The sequence below is a fragment of the Muscardinus avellanarius genome (genome assembly GCF_963383645.1).
Source record: "Muscardinus avellanarius genome assembly, chromosome: X".
NCBI classification, from domain to species: Eukaryota; Metazoa; Chordata; class Mammalia; order Rodentia; family Gliridae; genus Muscardinus; species Muscardinus avellanarius.
In genome coordinates this window covers 46,787,967-46,811,056 of record NC_137792.1, presented here as the reverse complement: position 1 = coordinate 46,811,056, position 23,090 = coordinate 46,787,967, and the positions used below count along the sequence as shown (strand labels likewise).

Genomic DNA, 23,090 nt, shown 5'->3' with positions numbered 1-23,090 from the left:
AGGGGAATGTTTCTAGGGTCAAGGTCAAATGGGTTCTCTCTTATACTCCTGTTTCTAGCTATATTTTATTTTATTTTACTTTTTTTTAGATAGTACTGGTGATTGAACCCAGTGGCATTCTACCTCCAAACTACATCCCCAGTCCTTTTTATTTTTTGTTTTTGAAGCAGGGTCCCATTAGGTTACTGAAAGTCTTCCTACATAGCTGAGACTGATCTCAAAACAGCAGTCCTCCCTGTCTCAGCCTCCCAAGTACTGAGATGACAGGTATGCACCACCACACCTGGTATTCTTTACCTCTGAACCATGAATGTATTACATAATTATCCATATAATTATAACTAAAAGAGAAAGTTATTTTTAAAAAGATCTCTTCCTTGAAGCATATGCATTTTATTCATTTATCCAACAAAAATTTATTGAGTGTCTACTGTGTGTCAGGCACTGTTCCAAGAACTAAAAATACAGCAATGAAGAAGACAGTAGCAATTTTACCCTCCCTCCCCCCATGCAGCTGATCCAAGTGAAGGAAAGAGAGGAAGGGATCAGATAAACAAATTAAATACATATCAATTTAAAATGTGTCAAAAAAGCCATGGAGAGAAATAAAGTGGGGGTAAAAACAGTGGAAGTTTCCAGTGAAGGTAGAAGGTTATTTCAGTTTTAAGTAGGATGGTCAAGCCGGGCATGATGATGCATGCTTATAATCCCAGTACTTGGGAGGCTGAGACAAGAGAATTATGGGTTTGTGGCCAGCCTCAGCTACTACTTAGTGAGGCCCTTTGTAACTCAGTGAGACCCTGTTTCAAAATAAAGAATAAAAATGGGGCTGGGGGCGTAGTTCAGAGGTAGAATGCCCCTGGGTTCAATCCCCAGTACCATCAAATAGATACATAGATGATAGATAGATAGATAGATAGATAGATAGATAGATAGATAGATAGATGATACATAGATAATAGATGATAGATAGATGATACATACATAGATAGATAATAGATAGATGATAGATAGATCATAGATAGATGATAGATAGATAGATAGATAGATGATAGATAGATAGATAGAATGGTCAAATAATTACTCACTGAAATGGTAGCATGTAAAGATTTGCATGTGATGAGAGAGCTGGCCAACTGAAGAACTGGGGAAAGAATATTCCAAACAGAAAGAGCAATAAGTGCAGAGACTCGGGGGACAGGACTATGCCTGTCACTTTTGAAAAACATAAGGGCCATCCAGGCATGGGGGTGCATACTTGTAATCCCAGAATTTGGGAAGCAGAGACCGGAGGATCACAGTTTGCAGCCAACCTCAGCTCCTTAGTGAGGCCCTTTGCAACTTAGTGAGAACCTGTCTCAAAATAAAGAATAAAAAAATAGGGCAGGGGGTGGAGCTTGGAGGTCGAATGACCCTGGGTTCCACCCCTAGACCCTCAAAAAAAAAAAGGAAAACAAAAAGGCCAGGTTTGCTAGAGTGGTAGAAGAGGGAATGGGGAGAACTAATAAGAATTGAGGTCAGATAGGTAAGGAGGGATTACTTCACCAATCTTTCTCAAACAGACTTCAGTAAACTATGGTGGGACCCACCAGAAGGTTTTGATGAGAGGAGAGAGGCTTTGATCTGAGTTCTGAAAGAGCCTGAAAATATACTGATGTGGGGGAGGAATATACGAGAGGATGACAAAGACTACTGTGGCACCACTGCAGTTATTGCTTGAGTTGGACCCATGATTTCCTGTACTAATTCTGGGCACCTGCTCTGGACTCCTTTCTTTAGCTATAGGGAATTATCTACTGATAAGTCTTTAATACTGTTTTCTTCATTGCTTCTGTTCCATTAGTCTGAAACATCTCTTATTGAAGGGTTGAACCTGCTACAGTGATCCATATATCTTCCATCGTTTTCTCTCATATTTTCTATTTCTTTGCTTTTGGGATTTTGTTGTTGCTTTGCTTTGATCTTTTTGCCTTATATTCTGGGAGATTTCCTCAATGTCATTTTCCAGTTGTCCTAATTTTTTATTTTTATTTTTTGGAATTGGGGATTGACCCAGGGGCATTCTACCTCCGAGATACATCCCTAGCCCTATTTTTATTTATTAGTTTGAAACAGGTTCTCACTAAGTTGCTGAGAGCCTCACTAGGTAGCTGATGCTGACATCAAACCTGCGATCCTCCTGTCTCAGTCTCCCAAGTACTGGGATTACAAGCACTTGCCACCACGCCCGCCACCACGCCCGGCTCTTCCTGTTGCTTTTTAATGTTTTTTTCACAACTTGTTTCCAGTTGCTGGGGAATCTTTTTTTCTAGTTGCTCCTGTTTGATGGCCCCTATTTCTCAGTTTGTGCATATGCCACTGAGAATATTACCATTTCCCCCCGGAAGTTTTCTTTGGTTTCCAAAACTCCCAAGTTGCTCTAGGGTCGGGGTTCTTTTGTGCCACACACTCCCTTAATGCTCCTGAGGACCTGTGGTCACCTATTCATCTTTAAGAGAAAGTGACTGGGTAGCCCATGTGGCTTTTCTCTGTTGCTGCTTAAGCTGAGTTGTTCTCTAACTAGGACTCTTCGCCATGAAAAAATTCTAACAGGAAACTCTACAGGCTTGGAGAAGGTGGCAACTCACAGGCTTTGTGAACCCTGCCTGCCAGGATGAGATTTCCTTGAGCAATCTGAGTTTCCTGGGACCATTTGTGAATTGTTAGCCAAGGTTTTGCCCCTGAAGGTAAATGATGGAGTTGTTTGATCCTTGTGAGTAGAAAGGAAGGATGAGGGTTCTGATCCACGCTTGATGGCCCCCATACAGACCTCCAAGTTCTTCCTTATTCTCAGCCCCATTTTATGTTTTACTTTTTATTTAATTTTAATGGGTTTTTTTTTTTTTGCAGTACTGGAGGATGGAACCCAGGGGCATTCTACCTCTAAGCTACATCCCCCTGCTCTAGTTTTTATTCTTTATTTTGAAACAGGGTCTCACTAAGTTGTGGAGGGCCTCACTAAGTAGCGGAGGCTGTCCTTGAACCCATAATTCTTCTCAGCTTTCCAAGTATTGGAATTACAAGCATGCGCCACCACGCCCAGTTTTTTATTTGTTTATTTACTTACTTAATTAGTGGTACTGAGGATTGAACCTAAAGACAGTCTACTTCTGAGCCAAATCCCCAGCCCTATTTCTTTCTTTCTTTATTCATTCATTTATTCATTTTGTGGTACTAGGGATTGAATCCAGGGGCATTTTGCCTCTGAGCTACAGCCTCAGCCCTACTTTTATTTTTTATTTGAAATAAGATCGTGCTAAGTTACTGTGATCCTCCTGTCTCAGCCTCCCAAATACTAGGATTACAGGTGTGTAACGCCACACCTGGCTTTGTTTTTTATTTTGAAACAGAGTCTCTACGTTTTTGAGGGGCTCTCTCACTAGGTTGTGGAGGCTAGCCTCAAACCTGTGATTCTCCTGTCTCAAGGTACTGCAATTATAGGTGCACACCACCACATCCCGTTTCTCCGCCCCTTTCTCCACCCAGTCTTCCACAGGACCTTCAGACACTGCGTTCAGAGCACTTCAACACTTATATGCCAAGCATTTCAAAAATACAAACTCATTTAATCTTCACAACTGTGTGAAGTAGGTGCTATTGTTATCCTCATTTTCCAGATGACAAAACTGGAGCTATGTAGAGCTCCGTTGAAGGGGACTAAGTCAAGGACCCGTGTTTTGAACCACTGTATTTATTATATTCTTCTTCAGTTCTGCTCCAGTCTACCTCATCCTCTGAATAGTCTGGAGATCAGAAGTCTCTTGTTTGTGAGAGCCCTGGGCACTCCCTCCCATCCCAAGACTAAAGTCAGGTACCAAAAAGGACCAGGACTTTGGGGGTCACCTCTCCACCCTTCTTTCATCTCTGTCCCTTTTTAAGATGATCGGTGCTGAGTGACCTTTCTCTGGCCCCAGTTACTGGGCTCCAGTGAATGTTTATAGGAAAGAAAAACCCCACCCTCGGCCAACATAGCAAACAGACAGCCCCAGCCTCTGGTATGTTTAGTTTCCATTCATCTTACAGCTGGATGAGGGAAAAAGGGAAGCATGGAACTGGCCCTTCTCCAGGCAAGATGCCAGTCCCAGATTTTGGACAATCCTGGCTTGTGTGGGCCTCAATGCCACATTCAGAGCCTTCCCCACCCTTCAGGATGGTCCCTCCCTCTCAAGAGAAGGGATACCTGGAGCTTTAAAAGAGCCAGGGTTTGACGAGCGGGCTCAGACCTTCTGAATGGGAACAACATGTCTGGGTTGAAGTCCCTCGTCTCTGTCAGCTTTTGGCTGACCACTCTCCTTGAAATGACATACCAGGGACCTCCTGGCCCCTCCTCATCCAGCACAAAGGTCAGTTCTGGAATGAGGGACCGAAGTTCTGGGATTGGTGAGAAAATGAGCTCCTTGGGGAAGGGGGACAGGGGAAGGCCATTGAGTCTGTTTCTTCAGTCCGATTACTGAGAAGCTAATGCGAGAGAAAGGAATTGGGATTTCATGAGCACATGTCCAGGGCTGAGGTGGAGTCTTAGGACTACTATTTCAGTGAATCCTCCTGGCATCTCTGCCAGGCAGCTTCTCTATTCTTCCCATTACAGAGAGGAGGAAACAGAGGCTCCGAGGTTAAGATGCGGGAAGTGGCTAAATCAGGATTTGAACCCAGGTCTCGCTGATCCCAAATTACCTCTATTTCTCACTGCCCCATCTTGGGCATGAGCATGAACTAGATGTATGTTCTGTGTGGGTAGGCAGAGGGATCACGAGTTCAGGACGGGCGAGGAAAAGGACAGATGTCTTACTAGCTCTGGACTTTAGCCTCTGGGCCTCAGTTAACACTTCTGTAAATGATGGACAATAATGATGTTGAGCTCCTACAGTGGATGCGAGGACTAAATAAGATCCTGGGTGGCAAATGCTAACCATGCTTGCAGTGCACGTTTGCAATTATCAGGTGCAATTCTTTACAGCTGCGCTCTCACAGAGGCAAAATTAAATATTCCTCAGATTGCCCAGCACAGAGTAGAGCTCGGTGAATGTGGCTGCCTCACTGAGGTGATGTATTCACTGTAAAATGAAATCCATGGACCAGCAGCATCAGAAAGGTGGAATCAGAACCTGCCTTTTAGCAGGAGGTCCATGTGAATGTTAAAGTTGGAAAAGCACCTTTCCAGAAGTTCTTTGATTCTTGATCGTTCAGAATCTTTGATCGTTTAGAATCTTTGATCCTGAGACTTGCTAAAGCTTTTTAAACTATCAAGAAGGTCTACAAATGAATGGCAGAGGCCAATTTTCCTCTTTGAGCCACGGTTTCTCTACCTGTACCCTGAGGCTAGTGGAGAAATCTTGGGTTTCCCTGTAGGCCAAGGATCGAGTCTACCTAACCCACCTCCGGTCTTGTCTCTCAGCTACTGATGACAAGCTACGCTATACGCTCCACTGTGGTGTCCCGCTATGCCCACACCTCAGTAACTTCTGTCCTGTTCAATCCACATACTGAGGCCCAGGAAGCCATCTTTGACCTGGATCTTCCCCGCCTCGCCTTCATCTCCAACTTCACCATGTAAGTCTTCTTCTAAACATACCACTTCATTCCTTCATGTCCACATCCCTGCACTCTTGTTGTTCTTTCAGCAGAGCACTCTGATTAAGTGGATGCACTCTGAGATCAGAATCTTTGAGTTTGAATCTTGATTCTGCCAGTCACGGGACTCAGGGGAAGTTACTTCCAAGTCTCATTTTACAGTCTTTAAAATGGGGATAAAATTAGCCAGGCGTGGTGGCGCACTCTTGTAATTCCCGCGCTTGGGAGGCAGAGACTGGAGGATCGCGCAGGTTCGAAGCCAGCCACGCGTGCACTGGCTTAGGAGACCCTGTTTCCAAATAAAAATGTAAAAGTAGGTCTGGGAGTGTAGTGTAGCCCGCAGGTAGAAGGGCTTCCAGGAACCCCAGTACCACCAAAAAATAAAAAAAAAATGGGGATAAAATTAGAACCCACTTGCAACGATCAGAGGAGTTAATATATGTGTAAATCTGTGTTAAAATAAGTTAAGGGCACATAAGTAATTGATAATATAAGATTTAATTTATTTATTTATTGTGGTACTGGATTAAACCCAAGGACAATTTATCACTGCACTAGACCCCAATCCTTTTATTTTTAATTTTATAAAAAATTTTATGGTACTGGAGATTGAACCCAGGGGCCTTTTACCTGTACACTATACCCCAAACTTTTATTTATTTTTTTTATTTTTATTATTTGTGGGTCTGGGGATGGAACCCAGGGGCATTTGACCTCCAAGCTACACCCCCTGCCCTACTTTTATTTTTTATTTTGAAACAGGGTCTCACTAAGTTGTGGGCAGCCTCACTAAGTAGCTGAGACTGCCCGCAAACCACAATCCTCCAGTCCCAGCCTCCCGAATGCTGGGATTACAAGCCTGCACCACCATGCCTAGTTAATTTTGTATTTTTAAATAGGGTCTCACTAACTTATGAAGACTGGCCTCGAACCTGCAGCCCTCCTGTTTCGGCCTCCTAAATTCTGAGATTACAGGTATGCACTATCATGTCCAGCAAGCTTAACTTTTTTTTTAAAGAATCGTTTCCTGATGCTGACTGTGTGACTTTTGCTGTGCTGGGTACAATGGAAAGAGGAACAGGGATTATACACAGTCCCAGCTCCCAGAGTCTAATGGGGGACATGCAAAAGGAGGCAGATGATTTTAATAAAGTAGGCTTGGAAAAAAAGGGAAGTCTGAATGTTCTATGGTAAGCAGGAGAGAGTGATCAGTCCCCCAACCCCAGTGAGCAGGAGAAAGCCTGTGAGTGATAACAGCTATCCTGAGGCTTGACATGTGTGATGTTCACCAGCCAAGCTGGGTGAAGGCAGGTCTGAGCAATCAAGGCAAAGGAAAAAGACATAAATGTTCCCTCATTTGGAGGACTGAACATACTTCTGTGTCACTGGAGAACAGAGGTAGAAAGTGGTCAGAAATGAAACTTGAAGCCGGGCGTGGTAGTGCACGCTTATAATCCCCACGTTTGGGAGGCTGAGACAGGAGGATCGTGCAGATTCGAAGCCAACCTCAGCTACTTAGTGAGGTTCCCATTAACTTAGTGAGACCCTGTTTCCAAATATAAAAAATAGGGCTGGGAGCATAGCCTGGTAGTAGAGACCCCTGGGTTCCACCCGCAGTACCACAAAAAAAAAGTAATGAAACTTGAAAGCTGGGCACAGTGGCACACCTCTGTAATCACAGTACTTGGGAGGCTGAGACAGGAGGATACTGGCTCATAGCCAGCGTCCACCAATTAGTGAGGCCCTGTTTAAAAAAAAATTAAAGTGCTGGGGATGTAGCTCAGTGGCTGAACACTCTTGAGTTCAATCCCCAGTAAAATAAATAAATAAATAAATAAATAAATAAATAAATAAATGGAGATGAGGCTTGAGCAGTAGGGAAAGACTAAATTGCAAGTATTTGGCTCTTCTTTAGTGATCTCCAGACCACCTTTATATATTTGCACACATATAAAAAAATTGATCATGTACTCCCCAAATAGGTGTATTTATTAACTTATACATTATATAAATATATTCAAGAACAAATATATTAGGTGCATTGTAAAGTATATAAATATAAATTATTAAAGGATGAGGAAAGAATTCTATAGTGTGCTAACATTCTCATCGTACTCCTATTGATTGGCCTCCATCATCTGCAGGGCCTACTTTAGAAATAACTGCGGCTTGCCGGGTGTGGTGGCGCACACTTGTAATCCCCGCGCTTGGGAGGCGGAGACAGGAGGATCGCGCAGGTTCGAAGCCAGCCGTGCTGGCGTAAGAGACCCTGTTTCAAAAATATAAAATAGGTCTGGTAGTGTAGCCCGGAAGAAGGAGGGCTTCCAGGAACCCCAGTACCACCAAAAAAAAAAAAAGAAAGAAAGAAATAACTGCGGCCCAAGCGAGTCATGGTGGCACATGCTTCTAATCCCAGTACTTGGGAGGCTGAGATAAGATTGTAGGTTCGAAGCCAGGCGTGGTGGCACACGCTTGTAATCCCAGCATTAGGGAGGCTGAGAATGGAGGATTGCGGTTCGCGGACAGTCTCAGCTACTTAGTGAGGCCCTCTGTAACTCAGTGAGACCCGGTTTCAAAGTAAAGAATAAAAAAAAATAGGGCGGGGGGTATAGCTCGGAGGTCAAATGCCCCTGGGTTCCATCCCCAGACCCGCAAAAAAAAAAAAAAATATATATATATATATATATATATTTAGGTTTGAGGCCAGGCTCAGCAACCTAGCAAGACCCTGTTTCAAAAATATATAAAAAGGACTAGGGTGTAGCTCAAGAGGTAGACCTCCCCCCATGCGATCTCCATCATCACTAAAAAATAAAAAAGACACAACTGTGATTCATAATGAGTAGACATGGCAAGCTTGTAAGCAAGGAGTGACAGTCGTGGAGCAGGAGAACACTGGAAGAACCAGCCAGGAAGGCCAGGAAACAAAGTAAGAAACAGGGATGCAAGGGATACCAAGGCTGGAACTGAACTAGGGTGGTGGAATTTGAGAGACAACTGGAAGAGAAACACCCTGACTGTATGTGGAGTTTAAGTATAGACTATACATGGTGCCTCCAGTCTGGGGGTGGGGAGGTGCAGAAGTTTGTCAGACCTTGTAGACTGTAGTGCTTTGGTTGACTAACAAGAGGAGGAACAGATGAAGGGAGCACTTCACAGGGCCTCGCCAGCCCATATCACACCTTAGTGTAAATTATCAAAAGGCCTCTTTTGGGGATCCACACTCTCAGACCTAGCAGATTAGTGTACCCAGTACAGGCAGGATTTTTGCCCTCACTAGGCTACCTGTACCCGTTAGTGGAGAGAAGTTTCTTGGGCCACAAAAACCCTGTACCATCAAGAACCTCTTGGCAGTACTTGGGAGGTTAAGACAGGAAGATGGCAAGTTCGAGGACAGCCTGAGCAAATTTTAAGACCCTGTCTCAAATAGAAATTTAAAAGGGCTGGGGGGGTGCCAGGCATGTTGGTTTATACTTGTAATCCCAGTTCTTGGGAGGTTGAGAAAGGAGGACTGCAGGTTTGAGGTCAACCTCTGTACCTTAGCAAGACTCTTGTTTCAAAATAAAAGCAATAGGGGCTGTGGGTGTAGCTCAGAGGTAGAATACCCTTGGGTTCAATCCCCAGTACCCCCCAACACACACACACAGAGGCATGGTTAGGAGTATAGGGACTAACCCAAGAAGCTGGCAGTCCAGTGATGCGAGGGCCAAGCAGTCAGGCAGAATTTGGATTTTTGCTTCAATAGAAAAAAACACCAAAAGAATTTTTTTTTCAAATTAAGCAAAGCAGGCTGGAGGAAATGTTCTTGGGCAGACTCTGTGGAAAGTGTGCTGGCTGGAGGCAGCGCTCTAACAGAGGCCCCAGTGTGCTGCTGCCAGGAGACCTTGGGACCCTGCCAGCTTGGCCCACCCCCACACCAGCCCAGCCGTGGCAATGCCGTTTCAGCTGCCTCAAGACACTCTCTGGCTTGAGTGGGCTCTTCTGCCAGCTGCATATTCTCCTGAAGTCTTCCTGGGAGCGGCTGCCCGGATCAAGCAGCTTTCTCAAAATGCGAGCCTCAGCTACTCCTTTTGTGAAATGGAGACTGTCACATGAGCCCACTGAGCCTTGTGTTCGAAGTCCTCCATTCGCTAGGTCTACCCGACCACCCTAAGCTCCTCTCCATACCCCTACTCTGACCTGCAGATCCATTCTTCCTTGGAACACACTCTGAATTTCCTTGCTGTCTATCTGGGATGCCCATTCTTTGAGCAATAATTGAGTACTTACTGTGTGCCGGGCCATATTCCAGGTCCCAGGGTTACAGCAGCAAATAAGAAAGACAAAATCTTCGCTGTTCAGGAGCTCACAGCCTTGTAGTGAAGACAAATATGGGAAAATAAGCACACAAATGTCAGTCTGTAGATAAGTGCTATAGAGAAATAGAAATTAGAAGGGAGACAGAGGCTGAGCGGAAGGGGCTATTTAGAAGGATTAAAGATGTCTCTCTGAGGAACTGATATTTACAAAATTACCTGAAAAAAAACATAGGGTATGAAGAGTTGTAAAGATCTGGACAGAAACCATTCCAGGCCAAGAGACAAGGGGACAGTCATTGCAAAGGCTCTGATACAGAAGTGTGCTGAACAAGTTCAAGAAATAGCAATGACCAAGAAATGGAAGCACAGACGGGCGTGGTGGTGCACGCTTGTAATCCCCACGCTTGGGAGGTGAAGACAGGAGAAGCATGCAGGTTCAAAGCCAGCCGCTCTGGCTTAAGTAGAGGGGTTCCATCCCCAGTACCACCAAAAAAAAGAAGGAAAGAAAGAAAGAAAGAAAGAAAGAAAGAAAGAAAGAAAGAAAGAAAGAAAGAAGCACCAAAGTGTCCAGCAACCCTCGAATGGATTAAAAAAAAAACCCATAGTACACACACACAATGGGATACTATTCAGTCATAAAAAGAATGAAATCCCGTCACTTACAATGACAGGGATGGAACTGGTGATCACTTTGTTACATGAGATAAGCCAGGCACTAGAAGCCAAATACTCCATGATCTCAATCATATGTTCAATATGAAAAAGTTGATCTCATAAAAATGGAGAGTAGAATGGTGGTTTCTAGATGCTGGGGAGAGTGAGGGTGGGGGAGGGATGGAAAGGTTGAAGCCATGGGGTACTAGTGCACAGTATGGTGATTAGAGATAACACCTAGGTACTCAAAAAACTAGAATAAAGGATTTTGGGGGGTACTGGGGAATTAAGTCCAGGGGCATTTTACCTCCAGCCCTATTTTCTTTTGAAACAGGGTGTCACTAAGTTGCTGAGGGCTTCAATAAATTGCTAAGGCTAGCCTCGAACCTGCAATCCTCCTGTCCCGGCCTCCCAAGTACTGTGATGACAGGTGTATACCACAATACCCAGCTGAAGAAAAGGGTTTGAATGTTTTCCCCACAAACAAATGATAAATGGCCAGGCATGGCGGCTCACACTTGTAATCCCAGAGCTTGGGAGGCTGAGACAGGAGGATTGTGCAGGTTCAAAGCCAGGCTCAGCTACTTAGTGAGGCTCTTAGCAATTTAGTGAGACCCTGTTTTCAAATAAAATAGAAAAAAATAGGTCTGGGAGTATAGCCCAGAGGTAGAAGGCCCCTGGGTTCCACCCCCAGTACCACAAAAAAAAAAAAGAAAAGAAAAATGCTTGAGGAGATAAATATATTTGACATGTGAATATTACACAATGTATACATAAAGGGAGCACTACATGGCACCCCTTAACATGTACAACTTTTATGATTTTATGTATCAGCTAAAAATAAAGTTTTTAATTTTGTAAAAAGAAATCACAAGGAGGCTAGTGTAGCTGGCACAGAACGAGAGACAGGAAGACTCAGAGGAGGGTCAGGGAGGTGACACTGAGTCCAGTTGCACAGGGCTGTGGGGGCCTGGCGAGGAGTTTGGCTTTTCCTCTGAGTAGAGATGGAAGCCACAGAGAGATTGGAGCAGAGGAAGTGCGTGGCCTGCTTCAGGATTAACAGGATCTCTCTGACGGCTGTGAGAACAAGAAGCAAGGGCTTAAAGAGGCAGGCCACTTCGTAGGTTACTGCGTTTACCTAAGCAAGGGATGTTGGTTGTTTGAACCAGGGCAATAAATGTGGGAGTGGTGAGAAGTGGTTAGATCGAGGATTTATTCTAAAGATAGAGCAGAAAATCCCTGATGGATTGAATGTGGAGCGTGAGAGAAAGAGGGGAGTTAAGCCTGACTCTAAGATTATAGCTGAGAAACTATTTCCTGAGATAAGGAAACCAGGGGAGGAACAGAGTCGGGAGGAGGGAGGGAGACCTATGGAACATTCTAGTGGAGATGTCAAGTAAGCAATTGAATGTATGGCTCTGGAGTTCAAGGGACAGATTCGTGTCGGAGATACAAATTTGGGAGACATCTGTGTATAAATAGTACTCAAGGCCATGGGACTGGATGACGTCACCTAGAGAGTGAATGTAGAAAGAAAAGAGGAGGGGAGAGGAGAGAGGAGGGAAGGCCAGGAACAGAGCCTTAAAGTGTTTCAAAGATTTAGAGGTCAGGAAGAGAAGCAGACAACAAAGGATACTGCAGAGGCATGACCAGTGTGAACTATTTTCTCGGCAGCCTGCCTGTTTCTCAGACCCTGTCCCAAGGCCTCCTCCAAGCTCCTTGTCTGAAGTTTGGACAAAAGCCTTCTCGCCCTTCTTTAAACTCTTACACTCTATGACCTCTCTTAGACAAATGGGGAAAGTGGGTTCGCAAGCCTATGTATAACTCCTGCATCGCTGAGCTTCCTGAGGGCGACTCTTCCTCCCCAGGCCTTTGCGGTAATTTGCTCACTGTTTCCACAATTTTTACCATGTGTGCCTCTATCATATTGTTTATTTAATATATTATACTTAAATAGGCATACTTTCAAGATTGACTTAGTTGTATCCTGAGCAACAATATTTGCAAGCTCATGAGTTTAATGGGTTATATTTTAAAAGAAATGTTATGACCACATGCGGTGGTGCATACCTCTGATCTCAGTACTTGAGAGGCTGAGATAGAGGATTGTAGGATTGATGCCAGCCTTGGTAACTTAGCAAGACCTTCAGTTACTTATAAAGACCCTGTTTCAAACTTTGCAAAAAGCTGGAGGTGTATTTTAGAGGTAGAACAACCCTGGGTTTAAACCCCAGAACCAAGCCAGGCATAGTGGCGCATGCTTTTAATCCTAGTATTTGGAGGCTGAGACAGGAGGATAGCAGATTGCAGCCAGCGTCGGCTCCTTAGTGAGGTCCTTTGCAATTCAGTGAGACTCTGGTTCAAGATAAAGAATTAAAAATAGGGCTGGGGGTGAAGCTTTGAGATAGAATTCCCCTGGTGCCACACACACACACACACACACACAAATTAACCCCAGCACCAAAAAAGGAAGGAAGGAAGGAAAGGAAGAAAGAAAGAAAGAGAAAGGGCTGGAGGTATAGCTCAGAGGTAGAATGTCCCTGGCTTCAATCCTCAGTACCAAATAACAACAACAACAATAATAAATGTTATAGTAAATATATAACAATTATAATCAAAATGGTCAGTTATATCCTAAGGTTTTGTGTGCCAATGAGGTGAAATTCCTGAATATTGTGAGAAAAAACAAACCTCTAACAACAGGTCCACCATCTGTTGTGAGGTAGAAAGCCCCTGGGTTCCACCCCCAGTACCATTCTGGGTTTTTGTGTTTTTGGTTGGTGTGTGTGTGTGTGTGTGTGTGTGTGTGTGTGTGTGTTACTGGGGGTGGAACCCAGGGGCTTTCTACCTCTGGGCTATACTCCCAGACCTATTTTATACTTTTATTTGGAAACAGGGTCTCACTAAGTTGCTGAGAGCATCACTCAGTAGCTGAGGCTGGCTTCGAACCTGCGTGATCCTCCTGTCTCAGCCTCCCAAGCACGGGGATTACAAGCTTGTGCCACTACGCCCAGTGACTTCATCCTGTTTTATCTCCTCCTTTCCTCTCTTCTCTTCAATTCGGGATTTATAGCACTATTTTCTTCTTTCTTTCCACCTCTGCTCCTCATTCTTTCTCTTTCAATATCTCTGACCCTCCCCCATCCTTTTCTATCCCTTCTTTTTCCTGCCCCATCAGGACCATCAACAATAAAGTCTATGTCGCAAAAGTCAAAGAGAAGCACCAAGCTAAGAAAATGTATGAGGAAGCACATCACCAGGGGAAGATAGCTGCTCATGTGGGTATCAGGTAAGACTCCATCCAGTTTGAAATTTGACTAAGTCCTCTTTGCCATGTGATCAGGGGAGACGGATATTTTCGCTGGCCTTAGTCTCTATAGAAATAAAGTGGGAACAGTTATCTCTACTTCCTAGGATGCTATGCAGGTGATGTGTGTTCATGAATCCCAAAGCCTCTACTGGAGCAGTTGTTCAGTAAATGGGAGCTGACTTCCCCATTTCCATATTTCTCATGCTGTCAGGATGTGGCTTGTTTAAGAACTGGCAACTTCCGGGAAGGTTATGAGCAAGTGAGATTTTTCTAAATTGAATGCTTCTTCCTCAGTTCTACTCAGTCAGCAGAAACTCACCGACTTCTTTCATTATTTCTCCCCAACTTCCAAGACAGTTTAGTCCTGCATTGGAACTTCAGATTTGGCTACTACAAAGCCATATAAACAAGCTCAGTGTAACACATGGGGGAGAGAAGGCATGAGGTGCTAGAAGGAGAAAGGGTTCTGTGTGTAAGTGGATTTTTTCTTTTGTAAACAAAGGATTCTAGACTCAGGTTTTCATGGGCTTAGTTTACTTAAGGGTGAGCCTCCTCTGATATAATTTGTGGGGCAGAATTTTTAGATGAGTTTGGATACATTCAGAGTGGTACGACCCTGGGGATAGGATGTTTCCAGGGGGACTGAGGGAGGGAAATGAGTGGACCAAGGTATCCCTCGGTGCCTGACTGTAGGCCAAGCACATAGTCAAAACAGAAGCCTGGTTAAGTCAACTGGGACTAGAGTGACAGGGAGCAGAAATGGATCACCAAAGAGACCATCTACCAGCTTCTCAATTCCTTGGGAAACTTCATTTTCTTCCCACTCCTCTGTCTTTTCTGCCCAGGGACCGGGAATCTGAAAAATTCCGAATCTCCACCAGCCTAGCAGCAGGCACAGAGGTAACTTTTGGCCTGGCCTACGAAGAACTGCTACAGCGGCAACAGGGCCGATACCAGCTGGTGCTGAGCATCAGGCCTGGGCAGTTGGTGAGAAGGATGAGTATAGAAGTCACAGTGTCAGAAAGGACAGGCATCTCCTACTTGCGGGTACCACCTCTGAGAACCAGCCGCCTGCATACTGACAACAACAACAGTACGTGGGCACTACTCTGGATCAACACCACAATGGCCCTCCCTGAATGGGGAACTTCCCCTTCTGCTGGGAATCTCTTCTGTGCTGCTTCCATCCAGAGCACACTGCAAGTCCCTGCCCAGCTCAGAGAGGCGAGCACATCTATAGAGTTGAAAATATTTGAGGTCTGATATTAGCCTGGTACTTACAGGCCTTATGAAACTGGCACATCAAAAACTTCACAAAGTCTTGAATTCCATCTTCAAAAGAATAAGTTTGGGTGGGATCAGGAAATCTTCAGTTAATAAGATGAAATGGGTAGAAAGCACACAAGCCAAAACCAGCCTTCCCGCAGAATCCCAGCCGGGAGGGAGGACCACAGGAGGCCAAGAAGCATGGGCCGCCCAGGTCCTGGGGGGGAACAGAAGAAGCCCCCTGCCAGGCTGCCTTCGAATGACTTGCAGAGGACAACAGGGAAGGCTGGACTCCCCACAGCACAGTGACACCCTGAGCTGCTAGAGACACAGATTCCTGCACCTCCGCCTCAGAGCCTGGCTTACGGGTTTGGAGTGGGGACCAGGAATATGCATCCTTAAGCAGGTTCAGGACTTGATGTCCAGCTAGGCTGGTAGCTGCTGCAGCAGCCTGCACACCTCATCTGAGAGGTGAGGCCACAGGGAAATCCCCTGGCTCCTGTGGCCACACTCACGGAGCCCGGAGCCTTGGAGGTCCTGGCTGATTTGACCCCGCTGACCCAGACAGGGAGTGCAGTGGGCGGAGTGGACAGACACGGGCACACAGGATGGCTCAAAGCCCGGCTTTGATGCTCCCCCAACGTGGGGCCATGGAAGCTAGGCATTCTATCTGTGAAATGGAGGACAGACCACCCATGGCCCCGGAGCAGGGTGAGAATGTGAGAATTCTCCTCCCTCCATGGGACTTGATGTGGAGTAGTGACTATGGGACGCTGGCTGTAATAGATAGTCCCCGGTCGTTGGCATGTATGAGGATCCACGTGTGGTTTCAAGGCTTACCCCAAGGCCCACATTTAATCCCCCCAACACGGTATGTGAACTAGGAGCTAATGTCCTCCTCATACTACAGGTGTGCAGACTGAGGCTGACAGACAGAGAGAGAGGGAGAGGGACAGGGAGAAGGAGAGGGAGAGGGAGAGGGAGAGGGAGAGGGAGAGGGAGAGGGAGAGAGGACTCATCAAGGGATGAGGCAGGGCTGCGGCAGGGACCTGGGCGCGCAGGCCATCTGAGCTCTGCGGGCTGCATGGACTCTTAAGGCCCAAGCTATAAATGGCAGCTCCCGCCTCTTGCTCCTTAAAGGTTAAAACAGAGGATAGAAGCAATCCTGTGGGGATAAAACAGAACAAAGAGCCCTGGAAGGAAGGAAGCCCAGGCAATGTATGTGAGCAGGCGCCGTGGAGAGTATGGGGGCTCAGTGTGCCCCTAAGCTTCCTGGCAGCTGTCGCGGGAAGGGGGGAGCAGAATTCCCATGTCTCCATCTTCTGGGACAAAAAGGAGGCACACAGACATTTCTAAATGGACACTTGTCTTGGACTAAAATTCCAGAGGAGTCGCTCTTGCGGCCAACTCGGCAAACATCCGGGACCAGAAAGTCACCAGTGATTTCATGAGCCGCTAAAGGCTCCTTCACACGCGGGGTGCAGGAGGCAGAGGGGAAGGAGAGAACGCAGGAAATTCTCCCCCACAGAGAAGCCCACGGGGCCTTCGGGTCACACTCAGTGAGCGGGCAGGGGCAGGCCCCTTGTGTGTGTCTGGCTCTGTCCTCACTGAATCCACCACGCTGCCTGTCTTGGGGTGGGAGTGAGGTGGGGGAGAGAGCAGGTTGCAGCCCACCTGGGGCCCTGACACCACAACAGAGAGGGCCACACCGGATGGGAAGGGAGGCAGGGCCAGGCTGGGAGCCAGCGAAAGAGCAGGTCCCAGCGTGGGGACGGCAGCAGGGCAGGCCTGTTGGGCTGGGGTGATGGATGAAGAGTGCTGCAGGAGCGACCGCTGGGGCTGGGGAGGCATCAGCGCTGGGTCGGTGGAAGGCTGTCAGGGGCACAGGGAGCGGCAGGTGAGGGTGGGGGATCCATGCATCTTGTGCCTAGACACTGGCCCTTTGGCTCTACCTGCTGGTGGCCCTTTTGTCTGCCCCGCCCTCTGTGCCACGCACCCCAAACTTCTCCATCCGCCCAGGTGCCACGGAGTCGCCCCCGTCCACCAGGATCGAGAGGGGAGAGACCTGTGTGCGGGTCACCTACTGCCCCTCACTGGGAGACCAGTCTGCCTTCTCCGGCTCGGGCCTCATGGCTGAGTTCATAGTGCAGTACGACGTGGCCATGCAGGACATCATCGGGGACGTGCAGGTGAGGGGGCACAAGGACGGGAAAGGCCCCGGGCTCTGCGATGGGACAGGCCGGGGCAGCGCTGCGGTCCGCTCGGGATGCTCAGCAAGTCTCCCTCAGGCAAGGCCAGAGCAAGCTGAGTTCCATGTATCAAGACAAGGGCCGCACCTCTGAGTTCCCACGGGGCCAGAGAAGGGAACTGGAAGGTGAAGTCGAGGTGCCAGTCAGCCATTCCCAGTTGAATGGGGCCCTAGGCCACGTGGAGCAAACCCCCGTGAGAAGGGAGGCCCTGCCTAAAACATGTCGCTCCTGCTTTCTGCAGCCCTGGTGTGCCAGGGTCCGCTCCGGCTTTCTTTCTGTGCCTGGTTTCTACGAAGGCTTTCAGCTTCCTTCGAACCACCTCTCAAGAGGGCACCCCTCCATTCTGCGGTCACGTGGTCATGCCTTTGGGGGGCAGAGCACCCACGTTCTGTCAGAGCACGCTCCCCATCCAGTTCCCTTAGCCTACGAGCAGGCTGGCTCCCAGCCACAGGCGCACCTGCTGCCCGGGCCCCTGAGCCCGCAGGCAGGAGCTGCTGCTGGGCTGAGCTTGTCTTCCTCCTCCTTGTCCTCTGCTCAGCATCCTCCTCTAAATCCCTGCTCAAACACCTCTTTCCTCCTCAGCGCACCCCACCCATGCCTCTGTTCTTCGTCTGCCTGACTTGGGGCCTTGGATCAGCCTCTCCTCTGCCCTTGCCTCCACTCAGACCTGACCTGTCTCCTCCCAAACAGCTTCTGCCCTTGTCGCTGGCCCTCGGCATCCACAATTCTCTGGGCTCACCCCCCCATCTCGCTCCATTAGTTCCTGGTGTCCAGCAGCCCGATCCACAGAGGCAGCGTGGACAGGAAGTACCTACGTGCCCTGCCCATCCCTGGGGTGGCAGTGAAGGAGGGCTTCCGCACAGGTTCCTGGGAGTGGACATTTAAGGTCATTGGGCAAAACCAGTAGGACCGGCGCCCAAGTCCTTGGCTATGGTGAAGGGCAAACCTGCAGAGGACAGGGAACAGAATGAGCAGGGGTGCAGAGGAATGAGGAGCAGCTGAGCTGAGGGAGTGAGAGCAGTTCAGCCTCTTGGGAGAGGGGCTGGGTCCCCTAGCAGCCTGTGGCAGAAGAGCCTCAGCGGGGTCCTGCCTGGTGGGAGCCTTTTCTTCATGGAGGCCTTGTCTCCTGCTTCCTTCTTCACTCTTCCCACAATGTTGTGGAGTGAGGCTACAGAGGGAATTGGTCAGATTCAGAATTTAAAATAACCTGCGAACTCTCGCTCCTGGTGCCACACCCTCCGAGCCCATCACTTTTCTGCCCGAGTGTGTCCCCATTCCACAGCCAGAAGGCAACCTGCTCCTTCATCAGGACCTACTGGGCCCTAACCCATGTGCCGGCCAGGGCTGGCTGCCCATGGGAACCCCGCAGGAACTCCCAGGAGGGCCTATGTCTCTCTAAGTGAAGCAGACAGAGATTTTGACGGGCAGCGAGAAACGCCCTTCCCAGGACAAGGTGAGGCACAGGGGAAGTTAGAACCAGGGGAGCTGTAGGCAAAGGCGGCAAGAAAGATTCCCTGTCGGTTCCCTCATCCCTCCAGGAGACAAGTCCACAGTGAGCAGTGTAGAGGGAAGGGTGGGTAAACGGGATGGAGAATGAGATGCACGGTTTGCAGGTGGCCAGTCATGGGTGCCATCCAAGGCAGTGGGCCAGGTCAGGGAGAAGGAGGAGAGGTGCCATGCTAGGTCCCCCGGGGAGAGGGGGGCTCAGAGAGGGCCTGTCGCTCCCCTGGCCCTTGTTCTCCTCAGACCTCCAGGAACTAGGCCCTGCCCACATCAACCAGCCTGCTCAGAGCCCCAACTCCCCAGCACTTCACACCACAGAGGCATGATCTCAAAGCCTGTCTTTGCATACCATGGCCTGGCAAACACTGGAAGCACTGCTGAGGGACAGGAGGCCTCATGGCACTCACACAGGGAGACTCAATGAGGTGGCCTGGGGGTGGCAGGGGGATAGGGAGAGCAGAGGGTCTCACCATCCCAGGGAGAGAGGCTTGGGAGAAAGCAGAGCCACCGTCCACTGGAGACACAGTGGTGCTGCCCATTCTGGTGAGACCCCCAAATACACCATGCGCTCATGGAGGCCATCTCCTTGTCCTACCTTTGGTGAAGGGCTGTCAGTGGGAGGTGAGACAGGGGCCACCTTCAGGTGCTGGAGGAGTGATTGGGAGCTGAGGGACCAGTGGGGGCCCAATTCCTTAGCCTGGGATGCTGAGGGAGGGGAGGGGAAGGGAGGGCCTGGCTGGAGGTTTCTGGACTGCTGGAATCAAGGGGTTGTCTCGGCACATGGAGAACACCGATTCCTATATTCTGAGGAAGAGCCAGTGGGATGCGCGTTGGGGGCTTCGGTGAGAGGGAGACCGAGGGCAGAGAATGCTCAGGGCTTGGAGCCCGTGGGCTCGGTGGCAGGACAGTGTGGTCTTCTTGAGGCAGAGGAGGCTAGGGGCCGTGGGCCCTGGAGGCAGCCTGGCCTAGGACCATACTTCCTCCTGAGCTGAGTGCATCAGGTGGCCTCTCAGGGGACTGGGAGCTTGGTGGGTCGAGTCCTGCCCCGGGTGAAAGAGATCAAGTGGGGCGCTGGTCGGCATGGGATAGGGCGAGTTGGCAAGGGGTCCCAGGTAGCTCTCCAGCCCAGGCAAGGAGGCTATGGCAGGAGGCCGGCTGGGTTCTGCTCCTGGCTTGGACAAGGGCTCAGCTGTGGTTCCTCCTTGCCTTGGGGGACTTGGACGGAGAGCCAGGAACAAATGGTCAGGGCTGCTGTGCGTGCACACGTGTATTGACGTAATGGTTGGGCAAGGGCCTGAGCAGCCTGCCCTCCTTCTCTCCTCTCTCCCTCAGGCTGAGGTCAAAGCAGGCAGTGTCCTGCCTCCAGGCCACAGAACACCTGAAGGCAGAGTGGAGGAGGAGCCGGTCCCCCGCCCAGTGTCTGCGCAGGCCTCAGGCTTCAGCTTGTGCAAAGCCCAGACCCTCTGCAAGTCCAGCCATCTCTGGGCTGAGCTGACACTGGTCCTGAGGGACCTGCTGGCCCCCTCCCCTTCCCCCAGCAGGCTTGGAGCCCAGGATCTGAGCAGGGAGAGATGGAGGGGAAAGAGGCCCTCAGCAGCCAATCGCAGCTGGGGCAGCCCCAGGCCTCTGCACCTGGCCCAGCCAATCCCCTCTGAACAAACAGCTCCACTGGCCTCCTCTGCCTCCTCCCTCCTGCTCTGCCCAGCAACAGCAGACAGGAGGCTTGAGGAGGAGAGGGAGGCCCTGCAAACTCCCAGCCCTTGGCAGCAAGGAGCGCGGGGCCCCAGGCTCGCTCTGTTGAGGGAGGTTAAAACAATACTTACAGTTCCTGGAGCCCAGGCAGAGTGTCCCCAGGGACCCCGCAGCCTGTGCAAGCCCAGCTCTCTCACGGACAGGAACTCACATATTACAGAGATCCTGATCCTTGGAGCCCTGGGCCCCGCGCCAACCTCCTTCACTCCCGGGCTCTGGGCAAGGCCTGGGAGGAAGGTCTGAGCATCAGACACGCAGTGCTGGTGGGGACATGGACACTGAGCAAGCAGTGGCACCAGGGCTCTGCGATGGGGAACAGGGGCAAGCCCGGGCTGGAGACTGCAGTGTGAGGAGCAGGAGCATGAGGGGCCTCCTTCACATGGGCTCTCACGGCTCTTCTCCGTTTCCCTTCCTTTGTCCAGATTTACGGTGGCTATTTTATTCATTACTTTGCCCCCAGGGGCCTCCAGCCAGTGGAGAAGGACGTGGTGTTCGTTATTGACGTGAGCGGCTCCATGTTTGGTACCAAGATGAAGCAGGTAACAGGGTCCCGGGGGACCTAACTGAAGAGTCCTGGCTTTAGAGGGCCCGGAGCGCAGAGAGTTCTGGGACAACTGTACCCTCGGTCTAGAGGACCTACCTTCCCGTCACCCTCCTTCCCTTCTTCTGTGGCCAGGCCACCCCATGGCTTCTAGTTCCTTCTTCCATGACAGGACCCATGTGGACTTATAGCCGCAGAATTCTGGGAACATTGAAACATTGGGTTGGAGGCCTGAAACCATTGAGGCCCCCAGCCACACAATTCTAGGCCTCAGTTGGTCTCCAGGTGAGAGAACCCTTAGGCTAGAGAGAATAGCTTGTGGTCATAACATCCTGAGCCATTACAACCGGAGGCAATGGAGAGCTGGGCTCTGAAATTACAGGGCACTGGCATTAGAGTGTAAAAAATCAGAACATTCTGGGCTCATCAATTTTAATTGGGGAGCACTTTTACCAGTTCCCCATGAGTCACGGCCCTGGGGCCATAGACCAATTGGACTGTGCCTTCAGTACCTCAATCTATAAAGTCCTGGCATAGGACACTCTGGGTCTCCAGAATTATGAAATTCAAGTGTCCCAGGACAGTAGAGCCTTTGTGTCTTGAAACTTTCAGTCCCCGGGCCCACGAGACCAGAGGATAGGCAAGTTGTTCTTTTGTGGTAACCCACCTGTGGGAAGGGAAGTATCCCAAACCACCCCTGGTTTCAGTGTAGAGGGAGGTGTGCCCTCACCCCACACAGCACACAAGTGTGGGCTTTGGCCTCAGCAGTACTTGTGAGCTGGCTGTGGTGGTGCACACTTGTAATCTCAGAATTTGGGAAGCTGAGATGGGAGGATCGCGGGTTTGAGGCCAGCCTCGGCAACGTAGGCTCTCTGCAACCTAGGGTGACAGTGTTTCCTAAGAAAAAGATAAAATAGTGCTGAGGGTGCAGCTCAGGGGTAGAATGCCACTGGGATAAATCCTCAGTAACATACACACATGTACATACATACACACACACACACACACACACACACACACACACACACTGAAGTACTTGTCATCTACTTCACCAAGACTGAGACTTCACCAAGGAAAAATAGAATACTTCCTCTCACCACATCAGCTGGACTCCTGCCTAATAGATGATAGTAATCACTGAAAACATCACAGTCCTTAGAGCATTGTTTTGGAAAAAGTCCCTAGAGAATCCTAACGACAAAATTAAGAACTAAAATGCAGACACCAAAACATCGCTTAGCCCCTGACCGCTCCATGTACTACCAACCACAAAGGTAGCTTTACTCCTGGTCACACTGAAAGTCTATTTGCAAATGGGAACAGTAGTGCAGGCCTGTTACTCCAGTAGTTGAGCGGCTGAGACAGGAAGCTGGCGGGTTCAAGCCCAGCCTTGGCAACTTAGCAAGACCCTCTCGCAACTTAGGGAGACCCTGTTTTCAAATACAAAACAAAGAGGTCTGGGAGTGGAGCTCAGAGTTAGAATGCCCCTGTTTGCATCCCCAGTACCCAGCAACAGTAGCAGCAACAAAAATCTGTTTGCTTTATTTCATTTTACCCAATACATACTCTGTGCTGTCAGCATAAAATTACAAAGTGTGTTAAAGGGAGGAAAAAAAACACCACAATCTCAAGAGATAAATGTATCGTTTGAACTCGACATAGATATGTTGAAAATGTTGCAATTTTCACAGCAGGAATTTAAAATAGTTATGATTATTAGGCCAAGGGCTCTATGGAAAATTCTGCAAACATGCAAGAACTGATATGTGACATAAACAGCAGAGATACTGAAGGCCCAAGAAAATCCAAAGGAACCTGCTAGAAATGAGGAATGACTTTGATAGACTCATCAGGAAACAGAGCATGGCTGAGGAAAGAATCATCAGGCATAGATATGTTAAGAGAAA

The 23,090-nt window shown here is 48.8% G+C and overlaps 1 protein-coding gene across 1 annotated transcript in view; it reads left to right on the top strand.

Moving 5' to 3' along the window:
- Nucleotides 1-4,280: 4,280 nt before the first annotated feature.
- Nucleotides 4,281-23,090, top strand: part of ITIH6 (inter-alpha-trypsin inhibitor heavy chain family member 6) — a gene marked incomplete at both ends in the record, with an annotated part of 33,455 nt that continues 14,645 nt past the window's right edge. Inside the window, 6 exons of the mRNA XM_080718382.1 lie at nt 4,281-4,382; nt 5,435-5,589; nt 13,741-13,851; nt 14,718-14,965; nt 17,158-17,327; nt 21,065-21,181. Of these exons, the coding sequence (XP_080574508.1) occupies nt 4,281-4,382; nt 5,435-5,589; nt 13,741-13,851; nt 14,718-14,965; nt 17,158-17,327; nt 21,065-21,181 (903 nt within the window). The remainder of the gene's footprint in view (nt 4,383-5,434; nt 5,590-13,740; nt 13,852-14,717; nt 14,966-17,157; nt 17,328-21,064; nt 21,182-23,090) is intronic.